The sequence below is a fragment of the Pelecanus crispus genome, chromosome 6, assembly GCF_030463565.1.
Source record: "Pelecanus crispus isolate bPelCri1 chromosome 6, bPelCri1.pri, whole genome shotgun sequence".
Taxonomy (NCBI): Eukaryota; Metazoa; Chordata; class Aves; order Pelecaniformes; family Pelecanidae; genus Pelecanus; species Pelecanus crispus.
Window position 1 is genome coordinate 64660829 of NC_134648.1, and position 16577 is coordinate 64677405.

At 44.9% G+C, this 16577-nt stretch overlaps 1 protein-coding gene across 1 annotated transcript; it reads right to left on the reverse strand.

Moving 5' to 3' along the window:
• On the reverse strand, positions 1 to 15584 carry GPR132 (G protein-coupled receptor 132). The gene is made up of 2 exons (XM_009481684.2): positions 15553 to 15584; positions 1 to 1146 (listed from the first exon to the last, which is right to left on the reverse strand). Exon 2 carries the CDS (start codon positions 1120 to 1122, stop codon positions 19 to 21), a length of 1104 nt encoding a protein of 367 aa, XP_009479959.1. The 5' UTR covers positions 1123 to 1146; positions 15553 to 15584; the 3' UTR covers positions 1 to 18.
• Positions 15585 to 16577: the final 993 nt, after the last annotated feature.

Genomic DNA, 16577 nt, shown 5'->3' on the forward strand with positions numbered 1-16577 from the left:
TGTGTCAGCAGCTAACTGCTAGCTGCCACCTTCTTGGTCTTTGCCACTGTTACAGGTCTTTTGAATGTCAGATGAGTCTGGTATTTCTTTGTTTTCTTCTCTTAGTACTCCTTCCTGTGATTCTTTTGATGTTTTCAATTTTATGCTCTCTGTCTTGTGATTAATGGATGAATTCAGCCTGAATGAGTTCAATCTCCATCCTCTCAGACTCCTACAAAAATCTTTTCTGACATTTTCACTAACCAGCACATAGATGATTGGATCAGCAACACTGTTTGCAGTGGCTAAACACAGAAACACTGTAAAAACTGTATATATTTTTTTTTCAAATGGGCACGAGTCACACTGATGAAACATAAAGTATATGGATCTTATCATGAGTACCACATGGTAGGGAGCAAAGCAGATCAGGAAAATGACAATAATGGCGATAGCCAGATACTTCACTTTGGCTTTTTGGCGACAAGTCAAGCTGCTGCTTGTTTTTGTACTTTGGAAAATTTTGTAGTTTGTGAAAATGAGGATTATGAAAGGTATGGCAAATCCAAATAGGAATCTGGCAAAACCAAAAGAAGCAATTGTTTTGTTGAGGGGCATAGTCTCAAAGCAGGTCTTGTTTTCCTTACCTTTTTTAGAATGTTCCATGATAAATACTGGGCTGTGGGTTATTGCAACCACAATGACAAGACAACACACTATTATGGTTGCCATTTTCTGTCCTCTTCTCCCCCTTGACTCCAGAGCATACACCAGTGCCACATAACGATCCAGAGAAATGCAGCACAAAAGCAGAATGCTAATGTATATGTTGCAGAAAAAGATGAATCCTGTTATTCTGCAAGTTTCTTCACCCATATGCCACTGGTGCTCAGCATTCACGTAGATAATCCAGAGAGGCAAGGTACATAAATACATCAGCTCACACAATGATAAACTGAAAATGTAGATGGCAATTACTTTCTTCCTTAGGATTTGTATAAACGTAAGCAGGGAAGTTAAGCAATTTGCTGGAAGGCCTATGGCAAAAACGATGCTGTAAACAGCAACCAGAAGTGTCTTGCTGTCTTTGTAGGGAATGTCTGAGCAAGTGGAGTTATTATTTGTGTCTGTACAATTTTCCATTATTCTTTTTCCAGCTGGTGTTTCCTGAGAATCAGAAGACAAGGTGGAAAGTTAACATTTGCACCACTTAAAAATGTGTCAGTAAAGGTTATGGTCCCATAGGGCCAACAGGACATGCCAGGGGAACAAGTTGGATGCTGTCTTGGGGAATCATCTAAGACAAGCAAGTTTTCAAAGACCTGCTGGTCTCCTGTAGTGTCTCCTGGGAGTCAGGTCTGATTTACTTCCAGGAAAAATTGCCTTTCTTCACAAGGAATTTCTTGACTACAGCATGCCTCTTCACTAAAACAGGGTACTGGGGACTGTCCCTAAAGCAGGATGCCTCATAAATAAGACAGAGCTGCTGATCAATTACTAAAGTCAGTTCCCAGAGGAAATTAGGGACATTAGTCTTCAATTCATTTTTTCAAACTGAGTAACAAAAAATGCAAACCGTAGAGATTTCAGAGGCAGACTTCCAAAAGAAGCTATCATTTATGGCTGGTCAGATGGGGGAACCATCTGGAGTGGGTGGTGGTAGTTGTTGTGTCAGAGACTACCCAGCATACAGGAACCAGAATCTGGCCACTAGTGTGTACCCCCACACTGTATTACAACATAGTGGTTCAGATCTAGCTAATTCATACTTCTCTCCTCCCTCCTCTTAATGAATAACTGCAGCTGAAGAACATAAACTTCTAGTGGTATATAACACCCACCATAGTAAGCCAGTGAAACTGCCTACCACATGTTTGATGCCTTGGGAAACAACAGGAAATAAGGGCAGTTAGAAGAAGTAAACAAGACCAAAGACAAGAATACACACACATTTAAGAAATGGAGGTGAAGAAAATTAATGCTCTTTGAACAGGTGTGGTTACAAAAAAATCCACCTTTCCAAGATAACCATACACAAGAGTGTACCTGGCATTTGGCTAGTGTTAAGTAGTGCTAGGAGAAGCATTTCTTGCAAAGTCACATGATTATTTCCATGCAGAAGTATTCTCCAAGAGAAGAGACGAATGTGGAGATGGGTGTGCCATAATGGTGTTGTGTGCTCTTAAAAATTGTACTTTGCTGTATTTATGAGTTGAAGGTGTCCACTGTATAACATCCTTGACAAAAAAGGTCTTGTCTGGCCTAATCTTTTGGGCATTCTCTTATCAGGTGGACACCTGCTTCAGGGAACAGTCAGCTAACTCCAGAAGGACAAGATATGTTGACAGAGATTGAGTCCCTTCAGACAGAGGAGGGGCATACGCGTTCTTGGTCCACATTGTACATAGGCAATTTCTTTAACCCTGAGTTCATGCAGGCAAGAAGGTAGCTTTTAGCAGCCTTGGAACATTTACTTGTTGCTTGTTTGGGCCCATCTCCAGCAGACCAAGGGGAAGCAGTCTGCTCCCAGTGCAGTGGGATCATCTCCTACATCTCTGGAAGGGTGGACAAGCTGGTGGGGACGTTCCTTCCCCTCCATGTGGGCAAGACCAGTCCCTGGGGTGATCAAAGCAGCTCTACCATGAATGCCTAACACAGCACCTGCCATGCAAGATCACTAGAGCTTGAAGGGCAGTCAAGTCCTCTGACTTAGTTTAGTTACCAGATGATGAGAAAGGTATGAGAAAATGGACACGGGCTGCCTTAGCCTGCAAGACCCTCATGGCAGTGCAGTGCTAGCCACAGCCACAAACATCAAGAGAGGTTCTCCCAGCCCATGCCAGGAGGTGTTCATTTCCAGCAAGTACCCCAACGCAGTCAGAGCCTGCTCAATGACAGCAGCTTCTGTATGAAGACCTCCTGGCAAATGAGCAGGCAGGGCAGAGGCAGCAGTACCTGCTGTCCTCATCCCCAGTGGCAGTGTAAGCTGTTCCCTGAGGTGAGGATGTTTGGAAGGCGCCTCCACAGAGAGAGAGGAACTGAAAAGGTGCTGTGTGTGGAAGAAGTACACCGGAGGGTGTAACCGTCCTCTGTGACTACCTTCCAATTCCCCCTGCAGCAAACCATGCTCCACTCATGTGCTGACACATTGGAAAGGGTTAGCAGGCAGTGGTCACTGTGGTAGTTAGGCCAAAGTGTCTTGCCAGAGGGCCACATCCCTCCACATCTGAGAATCAGATCACCTGGAGTCCAGTGGGTATGTTCAGGCACTCTCAAGGTTGATCTGAAGTTTCTTGTAGTTTCAAATGTCCCATCTTAAGAAAGACTGGAGAAGAGGATCCTCACTGCTGCATGGGGGGAAGATGGCACAGTACTCAGCAGGGCTGCCACAAGGTGTCTGCGTGGGAGGGTGTAAAATTACTTCCTTTCTTTCCTAGCAGTGAAAGTGTACTGATAACTGGTGTTAACTTAAAAAAACGAAGGTTGTGATAAGGGTTGCTGGTACTCGAGTTTTTTGCTGCCCCTGCGCATCTGCCATCCTTGGTGAATGAGGTAGGACCTTCTCTGGGCCATCTACTGAACTGCTGTGTAGAGGGGATAAAAACTGTGCTTGGTTTCAGGGTCAGCCGTGGTTCTCTGCCCAGACCTCTCCAGGGATGTGGCATACAAGAGTTTGTCCTTGACTCAGACATGTCTGACCAATGTGAGAGCTTCTGTACACCTGCGCACCACAGAGTGGTCTTGGAGACCTCCCCTTCTAAGGTGAAGCACAGCAGGTGAATGCAACTCATGCGTGAGGGAGATGGCAGCAGCCAAGGCGGGGACAAGGCAGAGTTGCACACCATCTCGGTTACTCAGCGGCTGTCTACCCTTGTGCCTTAGCAAAAAGACCTTCAAGAGTGGTTGACAGTGCACTCTCCTCCCCTCCCTCTGGGCTTTGCATACTTCTCTTGACCCTGAGTTTGTCTGAATATTCTCCTTTCTGCACTGCCTACACCTGCTGTTTGCCACTCATTGTGCAAAGGCATGCTTCCCCCAGAGCTACCTGTCTTGCCAGCAAGCAGCCAGCAATGGTGCAGGGCAGCAAGGAAGTGGTAGAAGAGTTATTCTGCAGACATACGGTTCCCAATATTTCTTTCTTTTGCCTCCTTCCTTTATCTCCTCCCTTCCTGCTCTGCTCCAAGTCTCCTTCGCACGCTTAGCACCCGTGAGTGAACCTCAGGAAGGAGATGTCTGTGACTTTTTAAGCTGCCGGCATAGGGCATGCTTTTTTTCTTGGCTTTTGGCATATGGCCTAAGCCACAGGGCTGAGACTGAGCTGGAGAGACAGTCACCCTTAAATGACTGTCAGCTGCCAAGCGCAAAGCCTCCACTGGCAAAATGCAGCCATAGACATGAATTTACATTTGTAGAGAAAAACGCTGTGCTGAATGCCTCTCCTGAAGGTCTGGCCTGTCATCTTAGGAGCCTGGATCCTTCCCAGCAGTAATGCTCTTTGTCTCAGCCCCATATCAGGAAGGAGAGGAGGTCACCCATTTGCTCCCCTCCCTCACCTTCTCCTGGCTCTCTGCCCTGTCCAGGGAAGAGTCTTCTGGCCCTGGTCACTGCATCCAGCCCCAGTTCTGAGCTTCATTTGTCTCTGCTCAGCTCTCCAGGCCTGCAGAGGGGTTTCTTCCTTAAACTGAAGATCAGAAAGCAACACTCAGCAGACAATTCATGAAATTTCTTCCTGTGACATTGCCCCTCTGCAGTTGAATGCACATTTTCATCCTGTTGTCAGGCCTTTAGAGTTTGCTGGTTTGATATTTGGCTCAGCCCAGAAAATTCCCAGGTCTGCCGTCTTCTGTAGTGGCTGGGCTATGATGGATGTATCCCCACATCTCTCAAATGTAGCATTCATAGCTGTGCTGCTTTATCTAAAGAGGCAGCTGGTTACCTGTGAGCACTTTGTTATTGTCCCACACTGGTGCAGGACTGGAGCAGGCTAACCTGCATCTCAGATATTCATTCAAATAAAAAATAATAATAGTTACACAGCTGAAAATAACATAAACAATTTCAGAGTTAATTTTCTGCTAATATTTGTGATAAGCAATTTTAGTGATAGAAACAGTAGCTGGAACAGCAGAACTTAAGACATTTATCACATCCAGCAGTTTTCAAGCATTTGTAAAGGGCCAAACATAGCTGTGATGCCAAGTGATATCCAAGAATGTGTTTTATGAGAAACAAGTTGTTTCAATGCATTAGGTTTCTTAGCTGTCCTGTAGCTTTCAGTTGAGCAAAGCCTATCCAAAGTAGCTGTTCTTACCTTTCTGTGACCTATCCTGTTCTGCTAGGACTCACCAACCATTACTAGGTGCTACATCAGGTCCTGGCTGTGTTTTGCGTCAACACCTCAATGTATATTTAGCAGCACTCTGAGGCTTCTTGCTCTGTGGGACTAACTGCACACAACAAACCGCAGTCAGCACATACACGTTTCTCACCTTTAAGACGTGCAGAACATCTCATCTTCCAGGACAGAGACATCACCTCTGGCTCAGGAAGCTCTGCCTGAGCACAAATCACTAGAAGATGGGGTAATCCACTAAGGAAGGTTTGCTGTGTGCCTGCTCTGTATTTACACTCTTCCCTGGACATCTGCTCTTAGCCTAGGTTATGGCCACAATATTGGGGTGGATTGGTAGGCCTAGCATTTCTAATGTTGTTGTGTTATGTTCACACTGTTAGATGAATAGATAACTACATTTCTTACTCCTAAAATGGAGTGCCTACATGCTTTAATGTATTGAGACCATATGGAGAAAAAACCCTGGAAAAGGGCAGGGCACCTGGAGATGCCCAAGTAGAACAAGCTGTGGATGGAAGAGGCATGACAGTCATGAAATCCCGTTTTCTTGGAGTGTGGTGAGAAAGCAGCATAGTGTCTTGCTGCAGACCCACCAAGCAGGACTCTGAAACCAGATCGAGATTGACTGCCCCTTCCTCACCTTCTCTTTGATCCAGTGCACCTTGCATTCCTCATGGCAGGTGGCCCCTGTTTTTCAGGAGGAATGGAAATGTGCTCTTTCTCAGGCTTTCCTAGAAAGTGGCAGGTTTCAGATACTGAACTGGTGTCTGGTCTAGAAATCAGACCTTCCATCTTGTGGACAGGGGCCAAAGCACTGCTTTGTTGTGCAGGAGAGCCTGTGCGATGGTCATCTGTCGTCTCCCCTACGCAGCATCAGGGACCATTGAACTATCCTACAGAGGTGCCCTACACCTCATGGGAGATGAAATCACAAACCTGGGATGCTGTGAGGATATGGTTTCACATCAGAGCCATGCCAGACTAACAGCCTGGCTGTTATGGTTTTTGCTCTCTGCCTTGTCCCTGACCATTAGGTCACCTGACCCTGCAGTGAACACACACAGAGTGGTAAGCTAGCAGAAAACTTGTCCCCTTTTCTGATCTGGGTCAGTTGTCCACCAGCTGACCTTTCTAAAGTGGCTCACTAGGGTCAAAGCAGCACCAGGGCTGGCAGAAGGGAATTAATTAGTAGTAAGTGGCACATGGCCAGGAGTGGAGCAGCCAGAGGCAGGTGGAGGTACGGGTTGGACTGAGAGTGACAAAAAAGCATGTGAACTTTTGTGAGCCTGCCGCCTGAGAGCTTATTGCTTCAGAGTGGATGTTAAGAACTTCACTGGAGTCTGAATGAAGCAGAAAAGAGTCCTGAAAGATGCAGAGACTTGGCTGGGGGCTCTTGCTGCACATTCAGGCCAGTTGCATTAATATTTGGTCTTCCCTCAAGAGACTGAAGTGTTTTTGCTAACACTGAGGTGTAAAGAGGGAAGTGAAAACAAGGGGGAAAGCAAAAGTCTTTATTTGGGGGTTTTTATTGTTTTATTTGTTCATGAGCTACTCATGTAAAACTGTTTCAACTTCCAACAGAGAAGTTGGAGTAACAAAAATAACCTCTGTTAAGAAAAGTAAAAAAGAAAATTGCAGGTACAGTTACAGGGAAGAGAGGGGGAAGTTGAAAAAAGCACAATAGTTGAACAAATCACTGGTTGAAAGTCTTTGGATTAATTCACCTGAGATACAGAGGGACAGAAGAGAAAAAAGACACAGTGAAATCCATAGCATGAGTACAATTAGGTCAGCAGAGCATATTATTTATATATTTTTCATTTTCTAATAATTTTCTGATCATCTTTCCATGCCAAGAATTATTGTTAGAGCTGAAAATTTTGAGGAGTTTATGTGGATATTAAGAATAATTTTAAAAGTAGTCATGCTTATAGTGGTTAAGATAAAAACAAACCAACCCTTCACACCTTCCTTCCTGCCCCCAATATTTGGAAAGGTTAACAACCTGCATGTTTTAAAGCATAGATTAACCTTCAATTAAACAGGATCTGAGGTTCCTGTGAGGGGTTTTGTGTGCTTTCCTTAGTAGCATGTGGTACTGTAACTGTTTGACACAAGAGTACTAACATGATGTCAGTCTGACTGCTCCAATCTAGTGTTGTAAGATATGACAGATATGTCACCTACAATACTTATCACCAGCAATATCACTCCTCTTCTGAACCTGGGCTTCTCTTTCTCATGCAGAACCTACATTACCTGTCTGTAAACATTATGAATGATTAAACTTTCCAGCCACTAGCTTTTGTGTCTGTTAACTTTAATAGAAAGTAAGAAATTGCCATAGATTATTTGCTCTGCTGTTCTTGAAAGCAGGAAAAATATTTGTGGTATCTTTTTGGATAAAAATAGATTATGACCCGTTAGCCCAGCAAGTCAGTGAACTGGATTATTTTTTGGTTTTTGGGTTTTTTTTTTACATTACACAAATTAGTAGATGAAGTCACTCCTATAAGCAAGTCTCAGCATACAAAGGAAAAGCAGCAATGGCTCCACTTAGTTACCCAACAGACTGATCATTTTTACTGACACACACAAGACAGTGGGATTTGAAACAATATAGTTTCAAATTTGAATATAATATAATGTATGAATATATCGTTTCAAAGCTCTGTAGAGAAAAAAGAGTGTTTTAAAGCTACAGGACTATACTGGGAATGCAGACTGAGCTCAACTCCATCTTAAAATATCTGCCTCCATCTTAGCTTGATCAGAAGGAAACCAGTGATGGGATTTGAATGCAGAGACAAATAAACACCGCACAAAGCAGCTTTAATGCCTAGTCAGGAAAAAAATCTCCACGTGATTCCTGAAAGATGGAAGTGGCAAGTTTTTTGTATTTGCTAGAATTCTGTTTTGAGTTTTACCCTCTTTCGAACACTCCCGGCCTGCTGCAGCCATGGAGAAGACTCTCAAGAAACAAGAAAGACCTCTAAGCAGCCTTCTGCTGAACTGAGGCATGGTATATGCTTTGTTTTGGTCAGTGTAGTTGTCTGAAGTTCAGGTAGGTTTTTTGCTAGAAGCAACCACTTCTGCATCAGTGGTTACACTAATATCCAACTGCAAGACACTGGAGAGAGAGCACTGTGGTGAAAGCAGATAATCCCCCTGTTGACTAGTGCTGGTTGAAACAAGCTATGGAGCATTTGTAGGCTGAAAATAGCTGCTCTAAGGAAGGAGCAGGACCTGGAGATTAGTTATACAGCCTTAGTATTTAACTCTATACTGCAGATATAAGCAATCTCATTAAAAAAAGAAGATTTTTGTCAGAAGAGAGAAGATATTCATCATCTGCTATTCAGGAGGGAAACTCAGCAGTTATTTGTGATGAAAAGAAAGTGTTTGATTTATCTTGTGATACACTGTTTATAGATGTGAACTCTCAGCAACAAGAGATTCTAAATACCTGTGTGTGGGCATTTATGTAGATCCACACATCCACTTCCCCATTCCTACAATCTACAACTAAACATACTATTCTGCTAAAACAAGCAGCTGTGAGTGAACTATCACATAATTCAGGGTTGAAAAAGGACTGGGCTTAAAATTGTGATCCCTCCATAAACTGGGTGTCTATATGCCATGTTGCACTACCTGGTGGGGGACTGCAGAGGAGAGAAGAATGCCAGGCAGGTAAGAGAGAAATGTATAAAGGAAACCTCCTGCTACAGGGCTTCAAACCATCTTAGTCAACACATCTAAAAGTAGGTAAAACTACATACATGTCTATAGAGTAGATAGGGGAGGTTCACAGGTGAAAACCAGACCCCCATGTCCCCCCCACCAGTGGACTTTTCCCCCAGTCTTATGATTCAGAGGCCCTTACTCATTATTTTGGAACTTTTAGACCTGGCAAAGTTTCTCGGTCCTCCCTGAAAGCATGAGAGAGCAGCATGTACAGGGCAGATTTACTCCCTGGTACCTACCAGCTTGTCTAGAAGAGGTCCCGCACCAGAGGAATGGCTTCATGGCCAGGAGAGCCATCAGGAATGCCAGAAATGCTGTCATAAACTTGAGGCTAAACTATAAAGCCCGTCAAGTCAAAAGGCTGAGGAAAGCATAGGTTTTGGAGTAGCAGCACTGAAAGTGAACAGCTGAGAGCAGCCCCAAGACAGGTGAGTTTTGTGCTGCTGATTTACACCCTCTTCCTCGCACACCTTCTTCACACAGGAACCCAACAGGCACTTGTGCTCGATGCCTCCCTAAAGCTATCACAGCTTGACTGATAGCCTTCGCAGTGGGGTCTATTTAAATAAGGCTTCTGTTACTTGAGTGGCTCATTTGGAAACCTGACTGGCCAGACTTTCTTGCTGGCTCATGTTGGAACTAGAAAGTCTTGGAAGAAGGAAATGACAGGGGTGATTCCCATGCACAGCTTCTCTGACCTGCCCTGGGGTGCTCCTGGATGTCAAAACACAGCCAACTGCTGGCAGATTTGACACTGAGGACTTACATGTGGATGAATACTGCTCTGGACTCCTGAAAGAGCAGGCTGGGGTATCAGGGGGCAGTCTTTTTTAACAAGGCAAGGAGATCTGGCCATGCTGGCACACTGCTAGAGCTGAGTGTGTCTAATTGACAGGTTTAAGGAAAATCGGACTTCAAGTGGCTGAACAAAGACACACCAAGACCTATGTTCAAATGCATAGGTGTACCCCTTAAAAAGGGGTGCTCTATCATCCTTTAGACTTTAGGATCCTCCTGGCAGCTACTTATGGACACCTTCCTCCTTATTCTGGGCCTCAGTCATCCAGGCCTTCAAATAGGAGACTCCTGCCAAACATCTGGCACCTCCAGTTAGAAACACACTAGGAGCCACAGAAAGGCTTGCACTAGAGCTGTGTTCATGCTGAACTGTCATGACTCAAAATCATCTGTGGGGCAGCAACTGTTCACCTGGAGTTGCTGGAGATTTCTGGACTGAGGCCATACATCTTTTCACCCTTCAGTGAATGCCAGCAGGTGGCCACATGTGACACCTGGACCAATGCAGGCCAGTAACGGTCCAAGTAAAGGCCTTCAAGTCTGTGCATGAACAAGTGAAGAACAACCACAGCCACCCTGTGGCCAAGAGAGAGACTTGTCCCTGCTCGGAGGAGCATCATGTCCAGAGGTGTGAACGCTCAATCTCATCACCTCTCAAGCAGGCGAGGTCATCAGCGTGGAAACAGCATAGCCATGCCTATGGCTTGAGGTAGTCCTTAGCTAGCACCCAGCACCTCCGTCCTCCTGGATCCACAGAGGCTTTGGGGACCTCGGGCTCTATTGCTGCCACACATGAACAGAGCAATGTTGTAGCAGAGTTGCATAGAGGGCATGTGTTTTAGTGACCATGCAGTTATCCTGCCTTGTGGTAAGCTTTTTTGCTTGTTTGTAAGTTGGCTGTGGATTGTGGCTGGCCAATCGCTCTGCTTGTTTCCCTACATTGGTTTGTTTTTATTAATGGATAAGGGCTGTGTCTGACCACAGCTTGGTCCTGCGTGCTGTTGGCCTGTCACTGCTGAGCCCTGTCCAGCTTCTGTCCTCCGTTGCTGACCTGGTCGCATCCTGCCAGCCTGTCATTGCCTGGGTCTGTCTTTACCCATATGTGGTCTCTGCATTGCCATGGTTCATTCCTGCCTTTCACCATCCAGCTGCTGCTTTCCCTGCCTCTGTTCCAAGTCAATCCATGGTTTTCAAACCACTGCTGTCCCAGGAGATCCACGGATGGTAAGTCATACCTATTTTGTTGCTCAAGTTCCCACGGAAACCAGAGGATGCTGGCTCAGGGGACAAATGTCCAGGCAGGACTGCCACCAGATGGTGACACTTGCAGAGGATATTTATTCATAAATAAACACATCTCCTGATCAAACTCCCAAATTCACAAGCTTCCCCCCCTTCCTGCACTGACACCTCTGTTGCAATAGTGACAGTCACAGGAATCACAGGCTTTTCCTACATCCCCAAAATACAATTGTCCCTTTCATCCCCCTGAAATCCCTCAGTCAGAATGTGGCTTATTATCAGTAGCAGATCTTAGCATCATCAATACTAAAGAGGTTGCTGGGGAAAAACAGAGAAAAAGATGTCCAAAATAATTCTGTGACCTGACAGACTTGGGCTCACTGACATATTGCTTATCACTGAGAAGTCTAGCTAGATTCCCCTCAAAATTGTTTTACTTTTGTCTAAAGTGAATGTGTCTCAGCACGGGGGATCAGCAAAGCCTTGTGACAACCACAGTGCCTTCTATATTTGAAACAATCTTATTTTTAACAGGGCAGTTAAAAGTGGTATTTGCAAGTGGTCTGAACTCAGACACCAATATTTCTTCCTTTTCCATTGTCGTGGTTTAACCCCAGCCAACAACTCAGCACCACGCAGCTGCTCACTCACTCCCCCTACCCCGGTGGGATGGGGGAGAGAATCAGAAGAGTAAGAGTGAGAAAACTCCTGGGTTGAGATAAAAACAGTTTAATAATTGAAATAAAGTAAAATAGTAATAGTAATAATAACAATATAATAATAATAGTAGTAATAATATAGAAAGCTAGTGATGCGCAATACAGTTGCTCACCACCTGCCGACCCATACCCAGCCAGTTCCCAAGCCGCGATCGCTGCTCCCCGGCCAACCCCCCCCAGCTTATATACTGAGCATGACGTCATGTGGTATGGAATAGCCCTTCGGTCAGTTTGGATCAACTATTCTGGCTGTGCCCCCTCCCAGTTTCTTGTGCACCTGGCAGAGCATGGGAAGCTGAAAAAGTCCTTGACTAGCATAAGCAGTACTCAGCAACAACTAAAACATCAGTCTGTTATCAGCATTCTTCTCATCCTAAATCCAAAACACAGCGTAATGCCCAGTACTAGGAAGAAAATTAACTCTATCCCAGCTGAAACCAGGACACCATTTACCACGAAACTTAATTTCTTTGTTCCTTCTTGTCCTATGATTCACTCTCAACTAATTGGAGAACTACTGTTTTCCTTTTTTTCCATCTGGATCACCTCCTATAGCTAGCTAGGTCACATACCAGTGGTGGGGTTTTCCCCTTAAGACCTTACTTATACCAGTAAAAACTGTGATGCTCAAAGATTCCTCTTTGCACGTACACGTGTCTCTGATGTCTCTGCAAACCCACTCACATCTGCTAAACCTCCTGTAGTGTCTTGTCCAAATCCTCAGCTGTGATCTCTTCTGTCTGTTTGTATGTCTACCAGAATAAGCATGTCATTCTTCGTTGGGACTCTTAAAGTCTACCCTGGAAGATATTAATGTAAAAGTCCCAGCTACTAGATATTCCCCAAAGTGTCCTTCTTATATCAAAATCATATCACTGCTGATAGACCCTGTTCTGAATTTCCCACATCTCTCGGACTTTTCCACTCCAGACAGGCCCTGCTTGCCTGCGGAGTGATACAACCCACTTCAATTTCCACTTCAGTTTCAATACTGAACCTTTGGTGTTTACGGACTTCAGGTCTGCAGCAGGATATACGGTTCTTGGAGAATATTTTTGTCGCATGCTCTGCTCCACTACCAGCAGCAGCCAGGTCTGAACCTTAGATGTGTTTGATAGCTTCTATCTGCACTAAATACCTTGCTTTAAAAAAACCCTTGACTCACGAACGCAGATAAGATCAAAGTAGCAGTACTCTAAGAGGCAGATTCTGTCAAGCCTGCTACAGAAAGCAGCTGTAAAGATGATGGGATTTCTGCCAGTATGGTGGGATCCTTGACTACCTCCTCCTCCACTGCTCCGTTATAGCCCCAGCGTAGGAGGCAGGGCTAAGTGAAAATAGTGTTCCCCCATATACACTGGCCCCCAAGGGTTCAGTTTAAAGCAGTGATTTTCACACAGTGAGGCGCACCCCACTCAGGAGGCAATAACGTGTGACAGAGGGTTGTGAGAAGGTATCCTGTCTGCTAAACCCTGCCAGACCTGTCCTGGCTCCGTGCATGAGACATACACAGCAACACTGGAGCCAGGAGCAGTGGGGAGATACCCAGATGCTTTTGGACAGGCAGCTGAGTCTGTGCAGGGAGGGAAAAGGGGTCAAAGGAGACAAAAAATACCTCAGATGGAACTGCACTGAACTGCTTATTGCTAATTATACCCCATGGCACACTGAAACCGCAATAGGTTTACACTGAGTGTCAAGAAAAGGCAGGCAAAACATGAGCTTGTGCTGAGCTCAGGCCAGATGTACAGACACTAAGTCATGGAGAGCAGCCACAGAAGCCTGTCCTCATGTTGTCTGGTGCAGCAGTTACTGCAGCCACCGCTCCAGCCATGTTCCTGTTGCACTGGGACCGCAACTGCTAATGTGAGCAGTGGCACGACCCTCTTTGTGGGTCAAGAGAGCAAGAGAGCAAGACTGCTTTCCACTTCCCCACTCCCAGCTCTTCCTGGTGTAGCAACCACTGACTTACGTGCGCTTTTGTAGCCTCTTGTTTACAAAAATAAAGGAACCTGGTTGGGAGGGCAAAATCATTCTGCACAAAGCCATGAAATTTCCATTTCAGCTCCAAAGTGGGATTGAGCTTTGTCAGGGCAGCTGAGATAGATGAAATGCTGCCCTTGGGCTTTTCTTCTTTGACAGCAATGCTATTTGTGTGATCATGATGAGGCTATAAGCAAGAGGCACGGGAAATGCTGAATCTGGAAGAGTCGTCTGCAGTTTCAGGCAGAAATCTGTACAGACAGGGTGCTCAATTAAAACGGTGAGTATTTGTTTAACTGTAGTGTCTTGTGAACAGATCTATGGAAAAGTCCTCAGAAGAAAATTAAAGCAATTAATTAAGAAAAAATGCCTTGCCCATTGAGTGCTGAAGAACCGAATAAGTGTTTTCTTTCCTTCTTCCCCGCAAATGAGGTTACTGGAAGTTAAGAAACTGCTGGTTTAGAGGCAACAGCTAATCTAAATGGGATTATGGGAAGGGCAGGTTAAAACTAAGCCCAGATGCTCCTTGGTCTTTGGCAGGGTAGCAAACTTTATGTTAAAATTTCAAGAGAAGCCAGTAGCTATTATGTGTAGTGCTTTCTATTGCAACATAAACACGATCAAATGGGGGAGGTAACAAGGAGAAGAAAACCATCCCAAGAGGACCCTATGAGAAACTAAATTCAGGAAACAACTCAGTTTGATCAAGTCAATAGCTCAGCCCAGCTCTGGTAGGATGTTCGCCATTTGCTAAATCTTATTTGGCGTAGGAAAGATACTCTCTGATATCAGAATCTCTCATAGCACAAGTATGATCCTTTAAAGTCTTGGAGGAAGGAACAGAAGCTGATTCATTCTGCCCAATTGCACCCAGTGTGGTGCAATTGCTGTTACCAGCCTGTGACTTTATCACAAGACTTGTGGTCTCCTTAAAGGTGCAGCTACTACACAAAATAACGGTTATGCTAAATGCAAAGGAGTATCAGCTTTCATTTAAAAGCAAGGTCTTTGGTTTGTTGAGAAGAGCATTAAGCATGGTCCCAGTATTTTTGAAGTCTCAGAGAAACAAGTCAACTCCCGAAATATTTGATAAAAAAAAAATCTTAACTCACATTTCTGAGTGCCAGAGATCAGCAGCACTGTGTGAATAAAAGATGGAGAAAAAGAAGAAATGTACTGCATCCTATCAAGTCACTATAGACCAGCAGGTAAACATCATAATAAAATTCCTGTCTTGCTTTTTCAGCAGAGTAAGGATGAGAGGAAAGGCTGGATATGAATTCTCCTTATGGTCTACCAAAGGAAGCCCAGCATTCCTATTTCTAATACAATTCTGTATTCATGCCTTGTGCTCTGCAGTGATAGTTAAATCTAACCTCAGAGCAACCTGTATCCTGCCAAAATCCTTCAATCCTAATTATCTTCTATCCCTGACTAGACTAAAATTGTTGTGTAAGAGAGAAATACGTTTTTTATAGGAAAGGAAATTCGTAAGGAAGACAGGTAGCAACGACTCCATCAGCTGCAATGAACTCTAATGATTACTGACCCAACAACACTTTATGTCTGTTATATCAGTCACAAGGAGATTTAGACTATGGTGAAACAGCAACAGAGTCTGCATTTCTGAAGCACAAACGCACAGCATGGAGAAGCAGTAATGAAAGCAGAACAAAGCAAAATACTGCTAAGTAGAAATAATGCCTTGCCTCAAGGACAGAAATCACTTACTTCTTTTTTCTCTGGCTTTTGCAGAGGAGATGATGAAGTGCTCCAGCTCGTGCTGTACTCACAGGCTGCTCTGCAAAAACTGCAGGAAGTTGCTAACGATACCACATACAGTTGTAAGTGGTGTGAGCTAAAGGCAAGTAGGTTGCTCATAACTTCATCAGGCTCCCAAGTGTGTCACTTGTGGTTAGATGCACGCTTATAGATAGGAGGGTGACTGGAATGCCCCAGCCTTGAAAATCTTAGTCCTGTCATCACTTGAGAAAGTGATTGTAAAAAGACATCTATGGCAAGGAATTTCTTTGGGGAAGATCCACTCCTGAAAATATACTGAAAGAGTGAGAAGAGGCAGAAGAAACTATTTATTAGTTACTGTAAGTAGAGGATGATCAGAAAGGCAAAAAAACCGAATGATCCGGACAGGAAAATGTGGAATTAGCAGGAAGACAAAAGGAGTAAAGAGCATTGTGCCAGTGAGTCTGTGTGTAAGTGCAGCCCAGGGACTGAGGGCTACAATGTTTCTACTGAGCAGAGCACTCAGGATACCAGAGCTTCTGCAGCATTGCTGCAAAGTCAAAGGTTTCCCAAAGTCTTCCGAAACAGTCTGTTCTCATTGCTGTCCCCTGCATTGCTTTCAGATACAAAATGGTGCCCACGCTCTTGCACAGGTGGACTTGAGATCAGCCATGCATGGCTGCTGCCTTTCACAAGTCAGTGGGCTCAGCAACTACCGCTGCATTTTAGGAGGGGGCCTGTGAGAAAGGCTGTGCTTCCTGCCCCCCTGTGCCAAACCGGGCAGCACAGCCGGGGCTGGGGGAGCTTGGGCTGTTGCTGTTTGACTGCAGCCTCCATTTAATCTACCTTTCTTGCTGTGCCAGCGGGGCTGAGAGACATGCATGGGTATGCTTGGGCTCTTTGCCGGGCACGTGTAGCTGTGGCACAACGGGCCGCTACGGCTGTCTGATGGAAGAAGCGGAGACTGACTAGCGCAGTCAGAAGAGCAGCTAAGAGAAAAGAAAGCATTAATA

Bases quoted from the DNA above. Each gene is read 5' to 3' on its own strand.
- GPR132 (XM_009481684.2), bottom strand. From the start codon at position 1,122: ATGGAAAATTGTACAGACACAAATAATAACTCCACTTGCTCAGACATT.